This window comes from Python bivittatus, unplaced genomic scaffold (genome assembly GCF_059951505.1).
Source record: "Python bivittatus isolate LINGU-HERP-01145 unplaced genomic scaffold, Pbiv_v1 ctg000700_np1212, whole genome shotgun sequence".
NCBI lineage: Eukaryota > Metazoa > Chordata > Lepidosauria > Squamata > Pythonidae > Python > Python bivittatus.
In genome coordinates, this window is record NW_028277098.1 from 21,512,697 (window position 1) to 21,536,049 (window position 23,353).

Consider the following 23,353-nt stretch of genomic DNA (forward strand, 5'->3'; position numbering starts at 1 on the left):
AAAAACTTGGAGACCTGAAGATTGGAAGCGAGAATCTGTGAATGGCAAATCTCTATCTAAGCAAAATTATCTGTTGTCACTGTAAAAAATTATTATGTTGTCAACTGTAACATATTTCTTTTTCTTATTGTACGTGTTCAGTTGGATTGTGGCTAGTGGCACAATCCTACAGGGATTAATTCAGAATTAAATTTCTAAAGCTGTAATTGTTGGACATGAATTAGTCTTGAAGTATCATCCTTCAAGTCATTCAACCATCCCCTAACCATGAAGTCAGCCTCTCTTACTCCACTTCAAAAAATTGTCAGTTTAATGTTTTGTATATAATTAGCCTAGGGAAATTTCAGAATTGTCATTGAAACCAAATTCTGTATGATGCTGTGGTTTTATTGTGGCTCTCACTTGGTAGCATATCAGTTTAGGAATTCTACAAGAAAATAGTTTAAGGTGCCACCTTTGTTGAGAAATTAGCATCTAAAAACACTGCAATCCAGGAAAAAGAGAAAGATCACCTACCTTTTGTCTCATGCAATTGTTTGAAACTGTGAACAAGAAAAACTAGTTTGACAAGTAAGACAATGCAAACCTGTTCTCAGACTTCATTTTGTTTTATAAGTAAGAACAACATTAGACAATAATCTACACAAGTGCTATTGGCATTATACTTTATTATTTCAAATGCCCAGAATATTATCAATCATGTAATGAAATTTTTTACATATGAAGAGTTGGTTTGCACAACCTTTGACCTATTAACCCACTTATAAATAGGAGGCAGGAGCATTAGTATGCTATAAAGGTGAGATGAGGAGGAGGAGAAGAGGGAGGAGGAGGGGGAGAGGGAGAAGGAGTAGGAGGGGGAGGGAGGGGGAGGAGAAGAAACAACAACAACAACTAAAGACATTCCTGGGGTAGCTGGCAGTTGTTTCTAAATACCACTTAGGATTTCAATATTAAACATCCACTGAACTTCTATGTCATTTAAGCTCAACCTGAACCTTCAAGACTGCACTTTTAAACTGCCATGGCAATTCCTGCTTATACAGTAAGAATTTTAGGAGCCGTTTAGCAGTTTACTGTTTCTTGATTATGTGTGGTGTGAATAACACTGATACTATATGACACTTTGTTATGGTTTTATAGTCTAACAGTCAATGCTTAGAGTGGGGAAAAAAAGAGTTAGATGGTTAGCCCAAACTTAATTATGGCCATCTGAAAAGGAATAGCATGACAAATCTGCCTGAAAAGATGAGGGATTGAATCCCATCCCATCCCACCTCACTTAGAGCATTCACAAATTGCTAGATCATGTGATATCCCTATAAAATATCCTTATACAAACACAAAGTGTGCTATATTATTGAAGAAAACTATATTACTGGGTTTATGTAAAAGGCAACACAGGTTATTTACTTTCGATCATCGTCATTAAGACAAGATGATGGTTATGGCCCACACAATTGAAACCATGCCTCCTTTTAACATGCATCACAACTTTGTGGTTGCACCTGCCATCTTGATTTTTTTTGACACCACCTCCCTGTGGACTGCTCTGTAAATAAATATATAATTTTATTGTTGCCTTGAATTTATATTAATTAATATGAATGAAAGAAAGAAAACAGTTGCAGAAGGTTCCTGCTATTTAAGTTCATGTATTTATTTAGAATGGAAAATAGTTGGTTTTTATTCCTATAGAATTATCATAGGCTTTCCCATAATTCTCCTTTTCATGATGAAGGAACTTCTGAATAGTGTTGCAAGAGTGTATCTTCTGAAGTCTCAGTATTCAGTTCTAATCTAGTTACACATGAATGTACTGAGAATAATAATTTCTGATTGGGTCAATACCATACTACATAATAGTAGGCGTTAATAAACTATCTCAATCCACACAATTTTAAATGTAGTTATTTCCAAATATATCAACAATCTTAAGTAAACTGTAGCCTTGGATCAAAGTTAGTTGATCAGTTAATTACATCTCATAAACAAAATGTCATTTTTGCAATGAAATAAAGTATTGTACACACATACAAAAAAAAATAACAATAAAGCATAATATAAAGGTAGTCGTTGTTTAATAACTGCCTCATTTAGTGACCATTCGCAGTTACACCTGATGAAAAAGTAACTTTGCAACCAGTCCTTGCATTTACAGCCTTCACAGGTCTGTAAAGCAAAGGAAAGTTGAAGTAAGATCATAAGCAGAGTTGTGGTTTCACTTAGTGACCACTTTGCTTAACAAACAAGTTGCCAGTCCCAATTGTGGTCATTAAATGAGGACTACCTATATATTAAAAGAAGGAGATAAAACCAGTAATTTACAACAAGGCATATTGTAGTGTTAAAAGTACTCGTGTATGTAGAGGTCAGGGACAGGAGAAATATATGGTTTATCAATCTAAAAATTTGACTCCAATGTTTTGAATAGAAAATCATATTATGTTGAGGAAAATAGGTAACCTCCTTGATACAATTTCAAAAGTTCATGTAATCCATTTAGATGTAATTGAAGAAGAGACAACGAAGGCGCTCAGAATACTGAAAAGCACCAAGACCAAGATGGGCTGCTTCCCAACAGCATTCTATAAAGGAAAAAAAAAGTAATATCACATTCTAGGACTGAAAAAAAGTACAACACTTCTCTGTTTTCTGTAAACCTTGTTGATTCTTATATTCCCCTCCACAGCCTAAACCCAGCCATCTCTAACTAAAACACCCACAAAAGGATGTACTGTTGGTCTAGCCCTAAGTACAGAATTTGGAATGATTCCTAGATATTGGAGTAGATATTAGGGGTGTGGATGTTTCAAAAATGATTCAAAAAGAGGTATTTTGGAATATGTGGGAGGGCAAGTAGAACACCTCTGTACAATAGCCACATCTTTTTTTCAGACTTCTGCATGAACCTGAAAATTGATGTGGCTGCTTTAATGAGTTGACTGTTCTAACATCAGAAGCAAGGTGGGAATGCAAGTGTGTTTGGAGCAATGGATAAACGGGTGAGGGATTGAGGAGGCTGGATTTCTCTTTCCTGTACCCATGTCTTTAATTATACTTCCTCCATTCTGATTTTATACATGAATAGGCTCACTGGACCCATTGAAAAATATCCATCCACTGTCCTAGTCTTCAAGCACATTTATTCAAAGTATGGTTATATATAGGAGAATGCCTTTACACCAAATACATGTACATTCTAATCTGTATCACTAATCCATTCTCAGGTATAAAATTCTAACAGAATTCAAAATATGACATTTTTAGTTTTAGTAATATGACAGTTTTAGTCATTTAGGGCTCATCCATACAGCCTCCTTGCTCTGGCTCTGAGATGGCTAACAAATGATGAGGACACATATCCACAATAGAGCTTCCATCTCGGTGCCATTCCTGAGGCAGCCTAAAGCTGGATCAAGCTGATCCAGCAGGAAAGTGGTGCATTCTATGGAAAAACAAAAAGGGCCTTTTAGGCAAACATTCTGGATCAAATGGAGGAGGAAGCTTCAGAGGATAAACAACCTGCTGGGCTCCACTTGGCCCACTGCAGGATTGCCCTCTTATTGCAGTCACAGGGCTCTGTGCATCCACAGCTATTTCTGCTTTGGCTCCTGGAGGGAGCAAAATCTTGTCTGACAATTATTAGTGAGGGTGGGGGCAATCAGGGGATTATCGATCTCCCAGAAGACCTTACATTAGATTGATATCCCTGCTAGAGAGGCTGCTGAGAGCAGATGGAAGCAGAGTCTACAAGGGGCCAAAAGAAAGAGAGTTGATTTAGCGTCTCATTCACAGCTCTAATTAGAAAGCAATACCTAATTAGTGCTCAATTAGAAAGGCCACACGAGCTGTGGGGGAGCAGGGAAAGGAAGCAGCAGCAGTAGTAGTGATTCAGCTTTTAAGAGTACCGACTCCTCAGGACTCCCAGTTCCTTTCTCTGTGCCTCCCACCCAGTTCCTCCCTCCCTCTTTGCTGAAGACCACTACCAATGCTCTTCAATGCAGCAGCAGATCATTCCTTCACTGAAGACATTAAGAAAGGACATCAACAGGGCTGCATGGACAAACCCTTAGTAAATAGAAGTAGGAAGTGCTTTGGGAATATGATACTTACAGAGTTATGAAACTGATGGCTCTGAAAACCCTGTGGATAAAACAGATACCGGTTGATTATGTCAGCAGCCCAGTCTCTTTGCATTCAAGGCAAGGCCTTATATGGCCTCGAGGATCTTGCCATAGGGAGATCTTACATTAGCAAACAAAGACTGAAACTCCTGGAACTCAGTATTTCTCTATTCTTGCTCTAATCAGAATTCCAAAATGTGACTTAGTTTCTTTGGGGAAAGAATGTGGCAACATTTCTACACCAGTGATAGGGCATTTACTTCCAGTTACTACTGAACTGCAACAATGCCATTTATTCAAGGCCATTGAAGTAAGTCTGCATAAGAATGGAGATCTGCACTGTAATCTATTATATGCGTATTGGGGAGTAAGCCCTCAGTTCAATGGGACCAACTCCTCTAAACAGCAAAACCTAAGTATACTTAACTGGGGAAGAAACCCTACTGAATTCAGTAGAACTTGCTTCTGAATAGACATTAGTTTCAGTTGTAAACGCAGCTTACCCTAAGATTATAAATTAGTTTTACAGCAAATACATCAATGCAAGAACTCTATGGTTGGTAATAACAGATACAAATATTTAGAAATTATGATATTTCAGCATGCACTGGGTCTGCTGGCTCATATACATTTTTATAGTATTAACATTTAGCCAATACAAAAATTAATCATTAATTGAGAAAGCCAAATTACCTTTGCCCACTGCTTAGTGCATGACTCACAAATAGCTTACTCAATAGCAATAGAATATAATCTGGTATACTTTATATATATATCGCAAATTTTTGTATGCACAGTACCTGTCTTTTTATTCTCATTGCAGTAGATTTCTTTTGTATTTTCTATATTTTTTTCTTTTTCTCTCTCTCTTATATGTATCTTGGATTTATGTAAATGTAGTTACTTGATATTGTTTGTTAAAATCTAATAAAAATATATTTTAAAAAAAATAGCTGCGTGGCACTGCCTGAACACATCCAGTGAAGGAGAACCCACCACATATTTATGGAACGCTGTGAATTCATGTGGTTCTACCACTGAATTCCTCTTACTCTTAGAAAATGTATTTAATTGAACTCTGGGTCCCTGTAACTTAAATCCACTATTCCATGTCCTGCACTCAGAACAATGAAAATAGGTACAGAGCTTTTTCAGGTATTTGAAGTGTCCTCTCATATCCTTCCTTAGCCTTCTTTTCTCAAATCTAAACATTCTCAGTTCAGTCCCTCCTTGTAGGACTTACTTTAATTTATTCTCTTAATTTTATTCTGTGATCAGAAGGCTGGATATTACAGTAAAATGTAAAATCCTTTTTAAAAAATTCTCCTTACTTGTCCACTGTATTTGCTCCCTCGTCTACTACCATATTGGCTGCTCCCACCATATTGGCTTCCTTGTCCGCCACCATATTGGCTTCCTTGTCCACCATATTGGTTGCTGCCAACATATGAGCTTCCTTGTCCACCAGTATATTGGCTTCCTTGTCCACCAGCATATTGGCTTCCTTGTCCACCACCATATTGGCTGCCTCGTCCACCACCATATTGGCTGCCTCGTCCACCACCATATTGGCTTCCTTGTCCACCAGCATATTGGCTTCCTTGTCCACCAGCATATTGGCTTCCTTGCCCACCACCATATTGGCTTCCTCGTCCACCATATTGGTTGCTGCCAACATATGAGCTTCCTTGTCCACCAGCATATTGGCTTCCTTGTCCACCAGCATATTGGCTTCCTTGTCTACCACCGTATTGGCTTCCTTGTCCACCATATTGGTTGCTGCCAACATATGAGCTTCCTTGTCCACCAGCATATTGGCTTCCTTGTCCACCAGCATATTGGCTTCCTTGTCCACCAGCATATTGGCTTCCTTGTCCACCAGCATATTGGCTTCCTTGTCCACCTCCATATTGGCTTCCTTGTCCACCACCATATTGGCTTCCTTGTCCACCACCATATTGGCTTCCTCGTCCACCAGGATATTGGCTTCCTTGTCCACCACTATATTGACTTCCTTGTCCACCAGCATATTGGCTTCCTTGTCCACCAGCATATTGGCTTCCTTGTCCACCAGCATATTGGCTGCCTCGTCCACCAGCATATTGGCTTCCTTGTCCACCACCATATTGGCTGCCTCGTCCACCACCATATTGGCTTCCTTGTCCACCACCATATTGGCTTCCTTGTCCACCACCATATTGGCTTCCTTGTCCACCACCATATTGGCTTCCTTGTCCACCACCATATTGGCTTCCTTGTCCACCACCATATTGGCTTCCTTGTCCACCACCATATTGGCTTCCTTGTCCACCACCATATTGGCTTCCTTGTCCACCACCATATTGGCTTCCTTGTCCACCATATTGGTTGCTGCCAACATATGAGCTTCCTTGTCCACCACCATATTGGGTTCCTTGTCCACCATGTTTGTTGCTGTCACCGTACAAGCTTCCTTTTCCACCACCATATTGGCCACTAGCTGAATGGGAACTCTGTAAAAAATAGAAGTCAGGTTTTTTTCATGATCATTCTTATTGTGGTCTCTCAAATCAATTTGTGTCAAATCTTCAATGCTATGGAAAAATATTCCTTACTTGTCCACCACCATATTGGCTGCTTTGTCCACCATAAGAGGAATCCTATTGAAGAAAAATACATCTGTATTTTTTAATCTGGTCAGAAGGAAAAATCCCTAAGAAAATTGTATTTACCAATATATCTTATGAACACCTTGTATATTTGAATGTGAACATCTCTAGTGTGTAAGTTACTGTGATGGGATCATCATCTCAAAAAATTTGAGCATCCTCAGTTTTATCTTTGTTCATATGTCTTCCTATAAGAAGATGAATATAATATAATTATACTCGCAGATCTATTTAAAGAAATATTTCTGACTCAGTGGCTAGAATGAGAATAGAGGAAGTACAAAGGCAGGATTAATCATATTTAATTTTGTTTTAAAGCACAATAGTTGCTTTCTCAAACAGAACAATGAATAAAACAGGATTATACCAAGGAAATAGAATTATGAAGGAACATACCATTGCAATAATAGCCAAATTATCCCTGTGCCAGTGGTGTGCTACCCATTGCTGAAGAAATTGTGTTTTTAAACAAGAATTGCTGCTGTTGCTGCTGCAGCAGCAGCAGCAGAAGCAGGAAAATATCTCTGCCTTGGGTTTCAAGGCATGAACTACTGCCATGTGTAAATTACCTGCCAGTAATACTTAGTTCATGGTTCTTGGTAGGCCATGGTTTGTTTAGTCACAATAGTTGGTTAATGCATTGCATTAAAACAGTGGTCTCCAAACTCTTCAGCTCATCAACCCCTTCATGAAGTTTAGGACTGTTATTCAACCCCTGAACATTTATTATATGAAAATGATTTGCTAAATACTACTTTAACTAATAGTACTATGAATAATAATAATAGTAATAGTAATAATACAGACAAAGGCCACAAAACAAAGTAATAGAAAATGAAGAAGCTAAAGTGCTCTGGGGCTTTAGAATTCAAAGAGGCAAGCACCTGCCACACAACACCCCAGACTTAACAATTGTTGATACGAAAGACAAAAAGGTCTGGATAGTGGGCATTGCTGTACCTGGAGACAGCAGAATAGAAAAGAAAGAACTGGAGAAAATCACAAAATATAAAGACCTGCAAATAGAAGTAGAATGACTATGGCAAAAGAAAGCAAAGATATGACCAATGGCTATAGGCGCCTTAGGTGCAATCCCAAAACATCTGGGGTGCCACCTGAACACCATTGGCACTGACAAAATCACCATCAGTCAATTGCAATAGGCAGGTTTACTTGGAACAGCTTATATCCTGCAACGATACCTTTAACACCATCAAACAACATCTGCCTATCCCAGATCCTTGGGAAGGACTTGATAGGTGGATAAAAATGCCAAATCCATCTAAACATCTGGCTGACTGTGCAACCAACCATAATAAAGACAACTCAAGGCTGTTCTCACTGGTGGCTGACCATCCAACCTTGGGTCACACTGTCTTGCCACTAGCAACCCCAGCTTCAGCGCCAGGGACTGATGTGGAACTCTACAGAGATCCTCCAAAATCAATTGACCCCAATCGACCTTCCATCATTTATCGACTACCTACTGACCCCTAGACATTTACTGACCCTCTTTTGACCCCCAGACATTTATCGACCCCTTGAATGGTCTGATCAACCCTTGGGGGTCAATATTGACCACTCTGGGGAACCCTGCATTAAAACAAGATCATGCTTTAGAAACTGTAATGTCCAGATTTACATATGATGCTAAAGTAAACCCAAAGAAACCCATTTCTGTTTCAATGTAATTTAAGGACAAATTTGTACAGAATAAGTACTTACAAAACGCCCATCTGGACAATAACATCCAATCTGTTAAGAAAACAGAAAAGAGATATGGTAATTCTTTAATAAAAGGTGTTCTGACTCATTCCTAGAATATCATTTTTAGTCAATAATTTGTTTGGCTGAAGATGAATCAAATCTTCTTTACGGATTAAGAATGATGAAATATATTCTTAAACATAGTTCTTATTTTTTCCAGAGATTATTTTGTTAACTTTGCTAATGTTTCAGTTTAACATTCTTCTTTTCTTTCTTCAATGTTTACTTCTTTTTTATGTTTATATTCAATTGCAACATGCTCACCTGGATATGGCCCAAGTATGATCTGTATAGTACCTAAGTACTGTAATCTAATTACTATTACTCATTATCAATTTATTATCAACTAGTATTGTCAATGTTGTGCAAAAAAATAGCTTGAGCCTGAATACCTCGAATTAATTATTGGATAGCTAGGCTATTTATAAAAATAGATAACCCAAATAAAATATCATAAGGAGCTCAGCAGGAAAGCTGCTGCTCCATCACCATCTTAGCTCTGCATCATGTATTGGATAGAGAAAAAATAGACTAAGAGGGTTGTGTTTCAGTGGTCCATTTTTAATCAGCTTCAAAAGACACCCTGTCTTACTTGCAAGCCTCAGAAAAACTAGCATATACTGTATACACAGCCCACGTTATCACACTTTGAGTAATACTGTGAGTATATTTAATTGTGAACTACTGATTGACTCTGCTGCAATAGTAATGTAGCACTGACCAAAAATTGACTCTAAGCTGCTTATCTCTCTTCCAAATAATTGGGCTGTTCCATCAGTCATTGAGCTGCTGTCCTCCATATATATCATGGACTCAATTCCCAGAATCCAAAGGGTGGGAATTTGGGGAATGGTTAGCAGCATCTATCGGGGTTAGGTATCAAGACAGGCAAGATGGTGATCATAGCAGCCCAATCAAAGCTTTGTCCATTTGTGTATGTGTGCGATGGTGATACACATACAAAAGGGGTAGGGCTTGGCTCATGTTCCTGCAACTATCATCTTCTCTGTTTTGACCTCCCCTTGCAGACACCACTGGAAACTATTGTCCCAAAACATCTGGAAGGCATCTGATTGGAAAAGACTGCTTCATTCCATTGCCTGTCTGATATTCAGTTCTGCCCTAACAATACCATGAGTAGTTAGGCATTCTCTTTGCTGATTCTAGAATATTGGGAGAGTCAGAGAATACACCTGTGATAATGATGTGATGCTATTGTATGCCATTCATTGCCCTCTTCCATGTGCAAGGGCTGTGCGGGTTGAAATGAGCAAACCCCAGTATGTCTTCTGTGCTGTAGGCCTTATATAAGTCTTCAGAACAGAAGAAACATCACAAAGACAGTTTGCAGCAATTTTTGCAGAGCTGCATGACACCGTCCGTCCTGAAATCAAGAAACATTGGGACCTTACCACCACTGTTGCTCCTTATGTACAATTAGAGGAGCAGTTTTGCCACTTTCCTCATACAGTTAGTGGTAGGGTTTTCCTTCAGGGTGAAAGCAAACACAGTGATGGGGATGCAGAGTTAGGGGGCTGCCTAGACATTATTTTCTTACTTGTCCACCAGTCTGGATGCCTCCTGAAGAAGCTGAGTTCTACAAAGGAAAAGAAATCATTTCTGCTGCTGATGTTCTTTATCAAGCAACAGTTTTATGTGTTAGATTTTGCTTTTGAAAATTACAAGAAAGTTACACCTCAACCCAGCCAAGGGAGATACTCGTACCTGTCGTCCTGGCTGACTGGTTCCAGAAGAAAAGGAGTTCTGTAAAATATGAGCAATCCAGTATTTCTCTTTCACATACTTTATTATAAAGTATAATAAAGATGCTCCTGTATGTTAATATCTTTTCCATCACCAGCACCTTGGAAGATATTATTATTTATGTATGTATTTGGTTTTATTGAATTTTTATACTATTTTTATTGTATTTTAACTAATATTTATTTGTTGTTTTTATTGTAAACCGCCCAGAGTCACTTCGTCGTGAGATGAGCAGTGTCCAAATTTGTCAGGACATGTGAAGGAGTGACTTCATCTCATATCTTTCTAGACAGAAGGGGATGTGTATATATAGCAGTGTCTTGGTGGGGAGGGGGGTCACACTGATGAAAATGTTTGATCAGCCCTTTTTCTACTTGCATCTGATAACTGCATGCATGCCCAAAAGGCAACACCATGACACTGTTTTTGTCATTCTGATGAAAGCTGCAGGATCTTGTGGACATTGCTAGATATCCTAGCATGCTAGATATTGCTAAGTTGATTCAACCCAGCTCCTAAACCAGATTCTAAAGTATGGTGGCCAAAAAAAAATCAACAATCAGACCATTATGTTTGGAGGGGAGCTCCATCCATCTTCCCCACTCTAGTACTGATTTTTTCTGATAGCACTCATTACAACAAAAGAGAAAGGAAAAAGATTTTCAACCAATTATATCATTTGGGATGAGTAGGGGAAGAGCTGTTCTAGTTACGTGATTTTCCAGGCTTTTTTTGGTTAAAAAACACTTTGGTTTTTAATATAATATTTTCTGTTTGTTAACCTGATAGAATAAATAATTTCAAAAATTACTAACATCTGAAATGAAATGCATTTCAGAGCATTTCACCATAAAATAAACCTGTGGCATATTTGCTTTACATTCCTATTTGCCAAATGTTTCTAAAATTCCTAATCAATCTCTCTTATTCTTCAAACAAACCAAAAAAGGATGAATATGAGATGATGAACACAGAAGCACAGGTCATCCTTGTACAAGCTAAAATTTCTCTGTATAAAAAATGTGAGTGGAAAAAATGTGTTTTTTTCCCAAGTTGTTCCATTAGGAAGATCCCATTAGTTGAATTCTCTACAAATGACGGGAATGAAGAGATGCCTTTAAGGATATGTATATCATGTTGGCATATGCCCGTTTGTCCACGTTTTAGTTTGAGTTCTCCCAGTGTTAGTATTGCTCATTGTCTAGTCTGAATTCCCTTTTGCTCTTCCTCTTTTTTCCAGCCCGCATAGTTCCAGAGATAAGCAGCAAATTAAATTATTTTAAATAATGATTGTTTAATTATAATGAGCAACTCTCTTGTTATAAAATGTCTGTATCATGATTTATTTGATCACTTAGGGGGATCCTTTCAGTAGTCCTGAGAGGGGGAAATTCATACCCTCAAAGCCTTGGCAGCAGGCTGTGCCCCACACTGGAAGTTGAAATTGGGAAGAGGTAAAATGAGGCGTGGCAGGGGTTGAACAGAAAACATGCCAAGAAGATCTATGGATCCACAAGAGGCAAATGTTCCTCAGCATTCCACAAGGGTTTCTTATTTTTAGTGTTGTTTAATATGCATATTACACTGACCAGATTTCAGGAAATGGTATCTAATTTTAATCATATCTAAATTGTTGTTAATTTGTGAGAACAACCACATTTAAAAACTGTTCATTTGTCTCTAGATATAATATTAATATTAACTAGTTTTTTCCATGGGTTTTAGCACTATAATGGTTCTGTACTTTAGATTGGTAATTTTAGTATTCTATTACTGTAAGTAATCATTTAATTGCCTTATTCAAATTGCATAATGCCTTACTATATTATTTTTTATGCCCAAAATTCTTAAACTTACCATTTTAGTTATAGTGCTCTATGATTTTATAGCTTGTTTTATTCTAGTCAATTTCTGTGCTGTATAAACTGCATTGATATTCAGCAAGTTAAATGTGACTCTTTTTTTCAAAGATCTGTTTTGCTGGTCAATGACCAAAATAAAATGACTAACTGTTAATTTAAACTGAATGATAAAAGGAAGGTGCAGATTTTCAGGATCAACAGCAGACTTCTGTACTCCAGTATGATCTTAGATTTATAGCTGTAATAAATTTCAAGGACTAAGGAAGAAAAGAGAAAGAAAGGGGTGGCATTTGAATTTTGAATATAAATATGGTGCTGGGGGAGAGACCAGTATTCCAAATGATAGCACAATCCCCTTTAATGGTAAAAATATTCCAGAAGTTTTTACCTTTCCATATTGGCTGCTGCTACCGTAAGATCCACCCTGTTACAAAAATAGTTATTACAAAATATAGTTTATTGTTGAAATCTCATATTGCTTGTTTAATGCATTAGTGTGGAAAAAGCAGTCTTGATCTGCTGGGTGAATGGAGTATGTCTGGAAGGGAGAGGGGAGGGCAAAGTAAACCTGCTCTATTAAGAAAGGTTTTGCTGGCAGCTGAGGCACCCAGAGGGGTATGTGTCAAAAGTCAAAATGGTGAGTACAACAGCATGGATGAAGCCCTGTCCTTTTTAGCCAGTTGTGCTTGCCATCTTTGCTTTTAATAAGTATTTTCTGAACGAGGAAGATCATATAGTGGTGATAGCAGCCACAAGAGCAGCCAACTAAAAAATTTTGGGGGTTATGTGTGTGTATGTGCACTGGTCTCTGGCTGGCAGAGAGGTCAGACCATCTGAGAATCCTTTGTCCGCCTAAAGAAAGCCCTATGATGAGTATGAGTAGAAAGTTACCCCTGCTGCTGTTGTGCCCATCGAGAGTGGCAAACATAAGCAACAAAACAGTGGATTTTAGGTATCAGGCTGGATGAGGCTTTTACCAATGTGAATTGCCACAGTTAATCTCCCTCCCATTTTCTTTCACAGAATTATAGAATTAAAAGGGCCCTTTTGGTCATCAAAGTATCTGAAAGAAATGGCTTTCTAGCCCCCGCTGGAACACATCCAAGTGAAGGAGAATACAGGGGTGTCAACAAGAAAACAACTTGCTCTGCCAATAATTCATTGCATCATTTCTCATCAAAAGAGAAATATCGAAGTAGTTAATAATTGGGACATACCAATACCCCTTAAGAAAATCAGTTCTATTTCAACAAAGATAAAAGAATCAACGCCAGTAAGACAGGGATCCTCGAGCATTGCAGTGGTCCCCTAAAATTTAAAATAGGATAGCCATTTTTCATTACTTTGATCACAAATTCAGGAATCTATTTTAATTAATGATGTTTTACAGTTTATCTTACTCCAATTAAGATTTTAGTGTAAGCTTCATTTTATATTTAGGAGCAAAACTAAACAGAAAAAAAGTTTTAATTTTCTTCCCTATGTATCTGCCTGTAATAACTTTATTAAATGTTACATATGTAGTATAAATAATGATAATTACCTGGCCTCCATATTGGCTGCTACTGCCACCTCCCTGTACAGAAAGTACTTATTAATTACAAAATATTTACCTTAATAAAGCACAAAGATACTTTCTTTACTCAGGAAGAGAAATAAGATAAACTTTTGAATTTTATTTTATTTTCAATATCCTAAATTGTACCCTAGAGAGCCACTGGCAAATATTACATACACATATAGACAAGTGTGCAAAGCAGAAACACTACAAAATAAACCCCATGTTTTTACCCAGCTGCTGTATTGGCTGCTGTCACCATTACGTCTTAATTATAAAATAATTACCTCAATAAAGTGCAAAGCTGCTTGCTATATTCAGAAGCAGAAATAATATCCATGGCAAACATTTTAGATACTTATGTTTATGTCTGTGTCTATAGACTAAAAACATTACAAAAACAGATATAGTATATCTCTATCTACATATACTATATATGTATATGTATATCTATCCCTATATTTATATCATTATAAACAGACAATGTTATAAAGTAATTTTTACCTGGCTGCCATACTGACTGCTGCTGCTGCTATACGGTCCTCCCTTTTAAAAAATGCTTATTAATTATAAAATAATCACCTTAAATAAAGCACAAAACTAGTTACATTCAGGAGTAGAAGTAACGTGAAGAAAAATTATCTTCTTTTCTATATTCTAAGTGTATTAGGGTTACAGTGACCATGTTTTCTTGGGGGAAAAAGGACAAACCTGAAAAAGGGGCAAATCTGAAAGAGGTTCATAAGGACAAAAAAAAAAAAAAAGTAGTGTTTCATGTTTATATAACTTTGCTTCACAAAGGAAAATTCAATAGCGAAACCAAGAAAATAAATAATTAAATTAAATTAATCTAAAGGACAGCCTTCTGAAATAAAGGGCCGTCCTTTATAATAAAGGACGTGTGGTCACTATAATTATTTATGTTATTTATTTAAGCAATTTATATGGCCGCCCAACTCACTCACAGTGACTCTGGGCGGCCTACAGAAATAAAAACCCCAAATACAAAACCCACTATGCCCCCCCGCCCCCTTGGCGCCAACATTTACACTAGTCCTTTGATGGATTAATTATTCTGCACACACGCACAGACACACCCATGCATGTGCTACATTATAATATAATTTTTACCTGACTGCTATATTGGCTGCCGCCACTCCCATAGGATCTCCCCTGCAAGGAAATACTTATTAATGATAAAATTAATAAAGCACAAAGTTTAATAAAGCACAAAGCTCCTTGCTGTATTCAGAAGCAGAAATAAGCCAAACTAGTCCGTTTTTTTATAGGCTATATACAGTATAGATATCCATGGCAAATATTTTATATGCTTATCTATATGTCTATATTGATAAACAAAAAAAATCACAAATATTCTATACTTCTACCTATATCATTATAGAAACACTACGGAATAAAGCAGTGTTTCTCAAACTCAGCAACCTTAAGATGTGTGGACTTCAACTCCCAGAGTTCCCCAGCCAGCATGGCTGACTGGGGAATTCTGGAAGTTGAAGTCCACATGCCTTAAAGTTTCTGAGGATGAGAAACAGCGGTATAAAGTAATTTTTACCTGGTTGCCATAATGGCTGCTGCTGCTGTTGCTATATGATCCTCCCTGTAAAAAAATGCTTGTCATAAAATAATTAAATTAACGAAGTACAAAACTACTGCCTATATTCAGGAGCCAAAGATCTTCATTTTATTTTGTATATAGGAAGCGTATTATAAATAACCATGGCAAATATTATAATATGCCCTAATTATAATTTTTACCTGACTGCTATATTGGCTGCCATCACTGCCACCATAGGATCCTCCCTGCAAGCACATACTTATTAATTACAAAATAATTACTTTAATAAAATGCAAGGCTACCTTCTTTAGGAGGAAAGATAGGGTGAACAAAAATATTTGATTTTATGTTCTATAATGCTGAGGATATTACAGATTACTATGACAAATACACTGCATTACACAATATTTTTTACCTGGCTGCTCTGTTGGCTGCTGCCCCCACCATATGATCCTTTCTCTTCAGAAAATATTTATTAATTATAACATATTTACCATAATAGAGCACAATGCTCCTTGCTATATTCAGAAGCAGAAATGAACCCCCAAAACTTTATATTCTGTAAGCTAAATATACATCCATATAGTATATTTATAGTATTTTTATTATATACTATATAATATACTATATATAGTGCATTTACTGCATGCTATATAATATACCATATACAGTATATTTACTGCATATTATATAATATATAATATAAATAGTATAATATAAATAGTAAATATACTACATACTATATACAGGTAGTCCTCAATTTACAACCATTTGTTTGATGACTGTTTGAAGTTAAGATGGTGCTGAAAAAAATGACTTATGACTGGTCCTCACACTTACAACTGTTGCAGCACTCCTGCAGTCATGTGATCAAAATTTAGGTGCTTGGCAACCAGCATGTATTTACAACAGTTGCAGCATCCCAGGTCATGTAATCACCCTTAGCAACCTTCCTAGGGCTTCTGACAAGCAAGGTCAATGGGGGAAGCTGGACTTGCTTGAAGACCACGCAATTTGATTAATGACCATGGCAAAAAAGGTTGTAAAATAAGTGCAACTCACTTAATGACCACATTGCTTAGTGAGGGAAGTTCTGGTTCCAATTGTGGTCGTAAGTCAAGGACTACCTGTATACATAGACATATTATTTTATGTCTATGGCGATATATATACATGTAGCCCTCGCTTACCAACTGTCTTGTTTAGCAACCATTCAAAGTTATGACGATTGAAAAAAAAAAAACACTTTGTGACCAATCCTTGCATTTATGGCCATCACAGCATCCTGCGGTATGAAGTTGCCATTCAGGCGCTTTGCAACTGGTGCACATTTACGACCATCACAGAGTCCTGCAGTTATGTGATCGCCATTTGCGAGCTCCACAACTGGCTTCCAACAAGCAGAATTAATAGAGAATGCAGTAGTGAAGTTGCAAGTCACAGTCATGTGATATCTTGCTTAGCAACCACGGTGATTCATACAATAATGGAAGTGGGTCATAAGTCTGTTTGTGACAGAGTTGCTGGTCCCAATTGCAAGGATTACCCCCCTCCATATATATAACATGTACATATAGTAGACTATATCTATCGTTATAAAAACATGATTTTATAAAGTATTTTTTACCTGGCTGCCATAACGGTCGCTGGTGCTGCTGCTGTATGATCCTCCCTGTCAGAAAATGCTTATTAATTATAAAATAATCTCCTTAACGAGGCACAAAACTACTGCCTGTATTCAGAAGCAGAAATGAGCCAAATCTTTTATTTTATTTTATATACAGCAAGTGTATCATAAATAACCATGGGAAATATTATGTATATACATTATGTTATTTTATAGTTTTTATATGGCTGTTACGTTGGTGGCCGCTGTCACCACCATCATATGATTCTGCTTGTAAAGAAACACTTGCTAATTACAAAATAGTCACCTGAATAAAGCACAACACTATTTTTTATATTCAGGAGTGGAAGTAAGTTGAAAAAACATATTTTATTTTATGTTCCATATGGTAACTGTACTATAGATAACCCTGGCAAATATTAGATACATACACTATGTTATACAACAGTTTTTAGCTGTCATATTGGTTCTCTGATCAATCCTTGTAGAAATATTATTAATTACAAAATAATTATCTTAATTAAGCATATAGCTCCTTGCTACATTCCAGAGCAGAAATAAGGTGAAAATGCTTATTTTCTTTTCCGTATGATTATATTAATAGTTATAAATAACTATAGCAAATATTCTGTAGAATATTAAGGAGCAGAAATAAGCTATTTATTTTATTTTATTTTATATTATTTTATTTTATTTTTACAAGTGTATGATAAATAACCATAGTAAATATTATGCACATACACTATATCATTATACAGGTGCCACCAGATGATCCTCCTCCCTGTAAGAAAATACTCATTAATTATAAATAATAAACTTAATAAAAATACTCATTAATTATAAATAATAACCTTAATAAAATTAAAAACTACTTGCTACATTCAGAAGTGGAACTATGCAGAAAAACTTATTTTCATTTAAATTTCTATATCTTAGATATACTGTTTATAACTATGGTAATTTTTACAGATATACTACATTATAAACAGATTTTGCTTAACTCTGATTGGCTGCTATTGTTATTTTTAAACACTCCATTCTGTACAGAAAAGTTTTCTCAGTTATGAGGAGTATTGATAAAATACAAAGCTATTTTCTATATTTCTGAACAGAAATCTGTCAAGTTATTTTTATTTAATCTTTATATCTCCATGTGTATTAATGCATACCATATATAGTCACTGATAAGCTGAGAATTTTAGGTGCCAAAATACACCCAAAACATTGGGTTCAGCTTATCCGTGGATGGGCTTATCCGTGAGTATATATGGTAATACCTTTTAAAAGGTTCCTGCATATAAACTCACAGATAAGCCCATCCGTGGATAATCCAACCACTGAATTTTTAACCAAAATAACATGAAAAATGTGGGTTGGCTTACCCACAGTGGCACATTTTTCATGGTATTTTGATTAAAAATTTTAGGGTCGGATTATCCACAGATGGGCTTATCCATGAGTATATACAGTATATTTTCTACATTGTATCCCTGTCCATATGGATAAATACCACAACGTCTACTTTAACAAACATATTAAGAAATGTTTATATCTATATGTGTATGTCAAGATTTCTTAAGGTTTTTTAATATTGTATATATAGATACATATATGTGTGCATGTGTTGTGAAACTCAATGCAGGTGCAATATATTTAAGAATAGAAATAAGCTGAAAGATTTTTACCTCTCCAAATTGGTTGTTGCTCCAATATTGCCCACTCTGAACAGAAAACGGTAAATTTATTGTTCGTTTCAATTGTAAAATTCAACAGTCATTATTGTTGAAATTCATTACTCCCTTACTATAGCTGCATTAAAACACTGTCTGTACTATATTAAGCTTATTTTTGTTACATATTATATTATGACATCCTTAACCCATTTTTTAAGATTATTTACATAGATTTTAAAATGTTTCCTTGACCTGCCCATTTGGTTTCTAACTGCATATGAACTATACTGTCCACTCTAATAGAAAGCAGTTATTTGAACAACCAAACATTTCTTGCTGAAACACCATCGTACTGGCCAACATTATAGATGCTTAATAATAGCAATATTCTATTGCTATTATAGACAAGATAGGTAGTGTTGCGTGAAGCAGAACCCTGTGGTCACCACTGAACAAACAAACGTATTATGACTTCTAAATTAAGGTGGCTTAGATCACTTTTTATTTTCCTCATTGTCTCTGGATCTGTTTCAGTCTTGATTTATGCTTGATACTGAGGGCCTGTGCATTCTTTCTCCAAAGATGTTTTCAATGGAGCCTTCTCTGTGATGCTTTCGCTATGTGGAAGGCCAATTCCAAGAGCAAAGCCAGAAGATTTTTGCTTAGCCAGGTGGCATGTTATACCCTGATGTTCTGCAAAGGTTCTCCCCCCACCCATAATTATTTTCTTTACCATTTATCTGAAACTGCTGGTTAAGGAAATCTAGGGGCTTGGAATGAGATTTTTTTGGTAATGGAGATGACATACCACCCGATAGCCCTGTCCATGCATTGCTTCTCATAATTATCCAACATGCGAGCCCTAGCATCCAGCCTCTCCGTTGCCTTTGCTTTGTTGGCAATGTAAGCGAAAAGTTTTCATGCTTACAACTGTATTATCTGCAGCAGGCAGGAACCTAGCTTTGTATGCGATCAGCCCCATAGAATCTATCCAGGCAACCATACTGTAAGTAACAAAACCTTCTATTTATTTCCAAAAGGGGTAAAACATGCAGCATGATGCTGCAAAGTAGCAGAATCCTGTGGTTGCCACTGAACAAACATATCGTGACTTTTAAATTAAAGTGGTTTAGGTAGCTTTTTATTTTACTCATTGTATTTATTCATTCAATTGCTCTACACGTGGAAAATAGTCATACTAACAGACAAGATAAAAATTTTGAAGCAAATCAAGGAACTGAATAAGCCTAATGCTTATTGTATTTATATTATCTAGAACCATAGAGGATGCGTTTTACCTGTCCATATGGGTTGCTACCATGTGATCCATCATATCCACCCTGTGGAAGAAAATCCAGTTATTATTTTAAAATACATCATTGCTGAAATATCATACTCACTTAATAGACCTTTATAGATTTTTCTCTATGTTAGTTTCCTTAGGCCAGAAAGAAACTTGGAATGGAGTTTTGTATTTTTATTTAAATTATAAACAAATGAAAATCTGCAGGATGCATTGAGAGATAGAAAACTGTTGGCCTTTTAAGACACCTTATCTTCTATACTGAAATGAGATAAATTAAGGCTGGAGATTCATAAACTTTGCCTTTACTAAGACTACTACACCTTGGCTAAATAAATCTATAGAACCACTAGGTGGAAGCAAAGAGTTTCTGTGTCTCTTTGCTGCCACCTATTGGTTGTCAAGATGGTTGCAGCACAGAAGTAGCTCTCCAGAAACTCACCTGCTAGCAATATGTCAAAGCATACACGTTCAGGACTGGCAGCCACCCTGAGCCCTTTTGTAATACTACAAAAAGATATTACAGAAAGAGAAAATTTCTGGAGGCTACAAAAGAAGTAAAATTATTTTAATCTTATTTTTGACATATCTATATTATCATGGTATATATCACATACTGTATATTATCTAATAACTCCATGGTGCCCTTCAAATATGTTGGACTTCATTTCCCATAACTTCCTGATACTTGTTTAAGGATTATGGACACTGAAGCCCAATACATCTGGACAGCTGGGATCCAAGTTGAGAAAAACTGCATTATGAAATAGTTCCTAGCTATCCACATTGATTGCTGCTGCCATAGGAGCCATTCTGTAGAGAAAACCATCATTACTTATAAAATGAATACTTTAATGTATCTATAGCAAACTACTTTCTATATTCAAAAGCACAACCAGGGGCATCCCCAGGGGGTAAAAAAAGTAAAGATGGCATTGGGACCACATGACTGAAGCCCCACCTCTTTTTTATATCCACCATATGGAGCTTTGATCACATGGTCATGACTGCCATCTTCGCCTTTTTGACATTCCCCCGGCAGATGTCCCTGAGCACAGCTGATACTCAAATTTATTTACTTGCTATATTTATATCTCACCTTTCAGTCAGAGCTCAAGGTGACTTGGCAGCATTCTCTCCTTCTGTTTTTCCCCACAACAGCAACCCAGTGTGTCTGGTTGCCTTGAGCAAGAGTGACTGGCCCAAAGTTATCCAGTCAGCTTCCGTGGCTGCAGGTGAGCTAGAACCTGGGTTACCTCAGTGCCAGTGCAACAGCTCAACCATTACAGTCCACTAACTGACTTATCTTTGTGGTTCAAAGGTTAAGTCATTAAAACTTTACTATAATATGTATATCCAGGAATCTAGGAATACTGTAACATCTGTTTGCTAAAAATACACAGATATGTCCATAAAGTCACGGCCCTAAGAGAATGTTTATCTTTTTTTACCATTCATATGATATTATCCCCGTTCATATTGGTTGAACTGTATTACATTTTTGTCAAGATTATATTAGCGAAGATCATATTTTTAGTTAATAAATATGCCTTTAGCAACATTTCATATTTAAAGCAAGTTAACTGAACATATGTCAACTTTATTTCCTATGTCTCAATAATTAATTAGGTATATATTATTTATTTATTAATCAATCCTATTTATATGGCTGCCCATATTACCAGCCAATCTGTATCTTCCCATCATCTGTAAATCCTCTTCAAAGAGTGCCTTCTTCTGCAGATAGGTTGATTCACAAAGAAGAGGATCTTTTTAGTCATGAGGACCCTACTCTGTGCTTCCCAAGATCGTTCAGCTTCCCAAGTAGACATCGCTACCCTTTTAGAATGAATATTTCTATTTGTTTTTATTTTGTTAATTGGTTCCTATATTTTGCAATAGTTTCAATACTGTTTTACTCTGTTTCTTTCAGTAGTTTTATTCATACTTCCATTCTTTGGCCTAGGATCCTTTTGATGAAGAGTAGTAAAGATATATTTTGAGGTAAATAATAAACAAATGGTTCCCTCTATTTAAAGTGTTTTTACCTGTCGGTATTGGCTGCTGCTGCCATATGACCCGCTGCTGCTATACCATCCTCTGCTGCCAAATGATCCACTCTGTTCACCCTATAGAGTTATGACTCGCTTTAGAAAAGTTTTACCATGTTGCTTTAATAGATGTGGAGTAAATGATTTTCCAGATTTAGAAAAGAAATAATCAGAACCTCTTATATCATCATCATCATCCTAGTAATAATATGCCCATATTGGTTGTCATTATCATGATACCTACTCAGTACAGAAAATGTATCCCTTCAGAAAAGTTGTTGCTTACTGAAATAGTATTTAATCTGGAGACAGGCATCTTTGGAGCACCTATCTTATGCCCATCTATTAAAGAGAATGTCCTTTTGCATTAAGTAAAGCTTTGCCTCTGCTAAATATGTATAGGATTGCAGTGGAAACCATATTTTTTCTATCTATGACCAAATTTAGCATCCTACTTTTTAAAATTCAATATAGAATATATATTTTATTTAGAAAGTTGCCATCAAATGATCCACACTGAACTCATTTTTAAATGTTTTACTTTAGGGCAAATGTAGCAATGCAGTTTTTTAATCTATTAAACATATACTACTATCATTAAACTTATACCACTATGGTAAATATTGAGTATGTATTATGTAATGTTTTTACCTGTCCGGATTGGCTGCTGCCACCATATGATCCAACTTGCCCACCCTGTAGAGAAAATAACAATTCCTTCAAAAAGATTTTGTTAAAATAATATACTACTTTAAGACATTTAGGATAACTTAATATTTGTTTGATAAAAATCTCTATTTTAAGATATCTTCATGATGGCTCTTTTTAAATCTAGGAACAGAGGTAGTTATGGAGTTCTTTTTATAATATTCTCTATACAATATATTAATATCTTATTTATTTATTTACTTAATTTATTAGCCGTCCATCTTCCTTTATCCAAGCGACTCTAGGCAGCGGGCGACAAGGTTAAAACACAATAAATACATTAAAAAGTATTAAAAAATATAATATATAATTTATATCTTGCTTACTTTCTTAGTCGAGTTTATTTCCTTCTCCAGTCTCAAAAGATTCTATAGATACACTGCAGGGATTCTAGTTTTGTTTCCCCAGAAACTCTTGAACTCTCCTGAGCCATAGGTTTTAAAGCAATAGCGGGAAGTGAAATTCTAACAAAGGTTTCCCACAGTAGTGAATAAAGAGCGACCCATAACCACTGCCTTCTATAGGGTGTCGTTAATACTTGTAGTTGCCATTTTGCAGAGGAAAGTCTAGTTTCATTACTTCCTGCTCAGTGGAGCTAGGGAGTTCAGTGATTAATCGCTCCTTAATTCATCATCTGTCTCCTTCCCTTTCTTTTATTACCAAAAGAGTGCTACTTTGCTATTAAAAGA

The 23,353-nt window shown here is 36.3% G+C and overlaps 1 protein-coding gene across 1 annotated transcript in view; it reads right to left on the reverse strand.

The window, feature by feature from the left end:
• Positions 1 to 2,489: 2,489 nt before the first annotated feature.
• Positions 2,490 to 23,353, reverse strand: part of LOC148214141 (uncharacterized) — a 69,100-nt gene continuing 48,236 nt past the window's right edge. Inside the window, exons 38-46 of the mRNA XM_088153337.1 lie at positions 15,503 to 15,547; positions 15,300 to 15,344; positions 12,557 to 12,592; positions 10,268 to 10,306; positions 10,101 to 10,139; positions 8,501 to 8,530; positions 5,459 to 6,619; positions 4,117 to 4,146; positions 2,490 to 2,588 (exon numbers count right to left, since the gene is read on the reverse strand). Of these exons, the coding sequence (XP_088009463.1) occupies positions 2,490 to 2,588; positions 4,117 to 4,146; positions 5,459 to 6,619; positions 8,501 to 8,530; positions 10,101 to 10,139; positions 10,268 to 10,306; positions 12,557 to 12,592; positions 15,300 to 15,344; positions 15,503 to 15,547 (1,524 nt within the window). The remainder of the gene's footprint in view (positions 2,589 to 4,116; positions 4,147 to 5,458; positions 6,620 to 8,500; positions 8,531 to 10,100; positions 10,140 to 10,267; positions 10,307 to 12,556; positions 12,593 to 15,299; positions 15,345 to 15,502; positions 15,548 to 23,353) is intronic.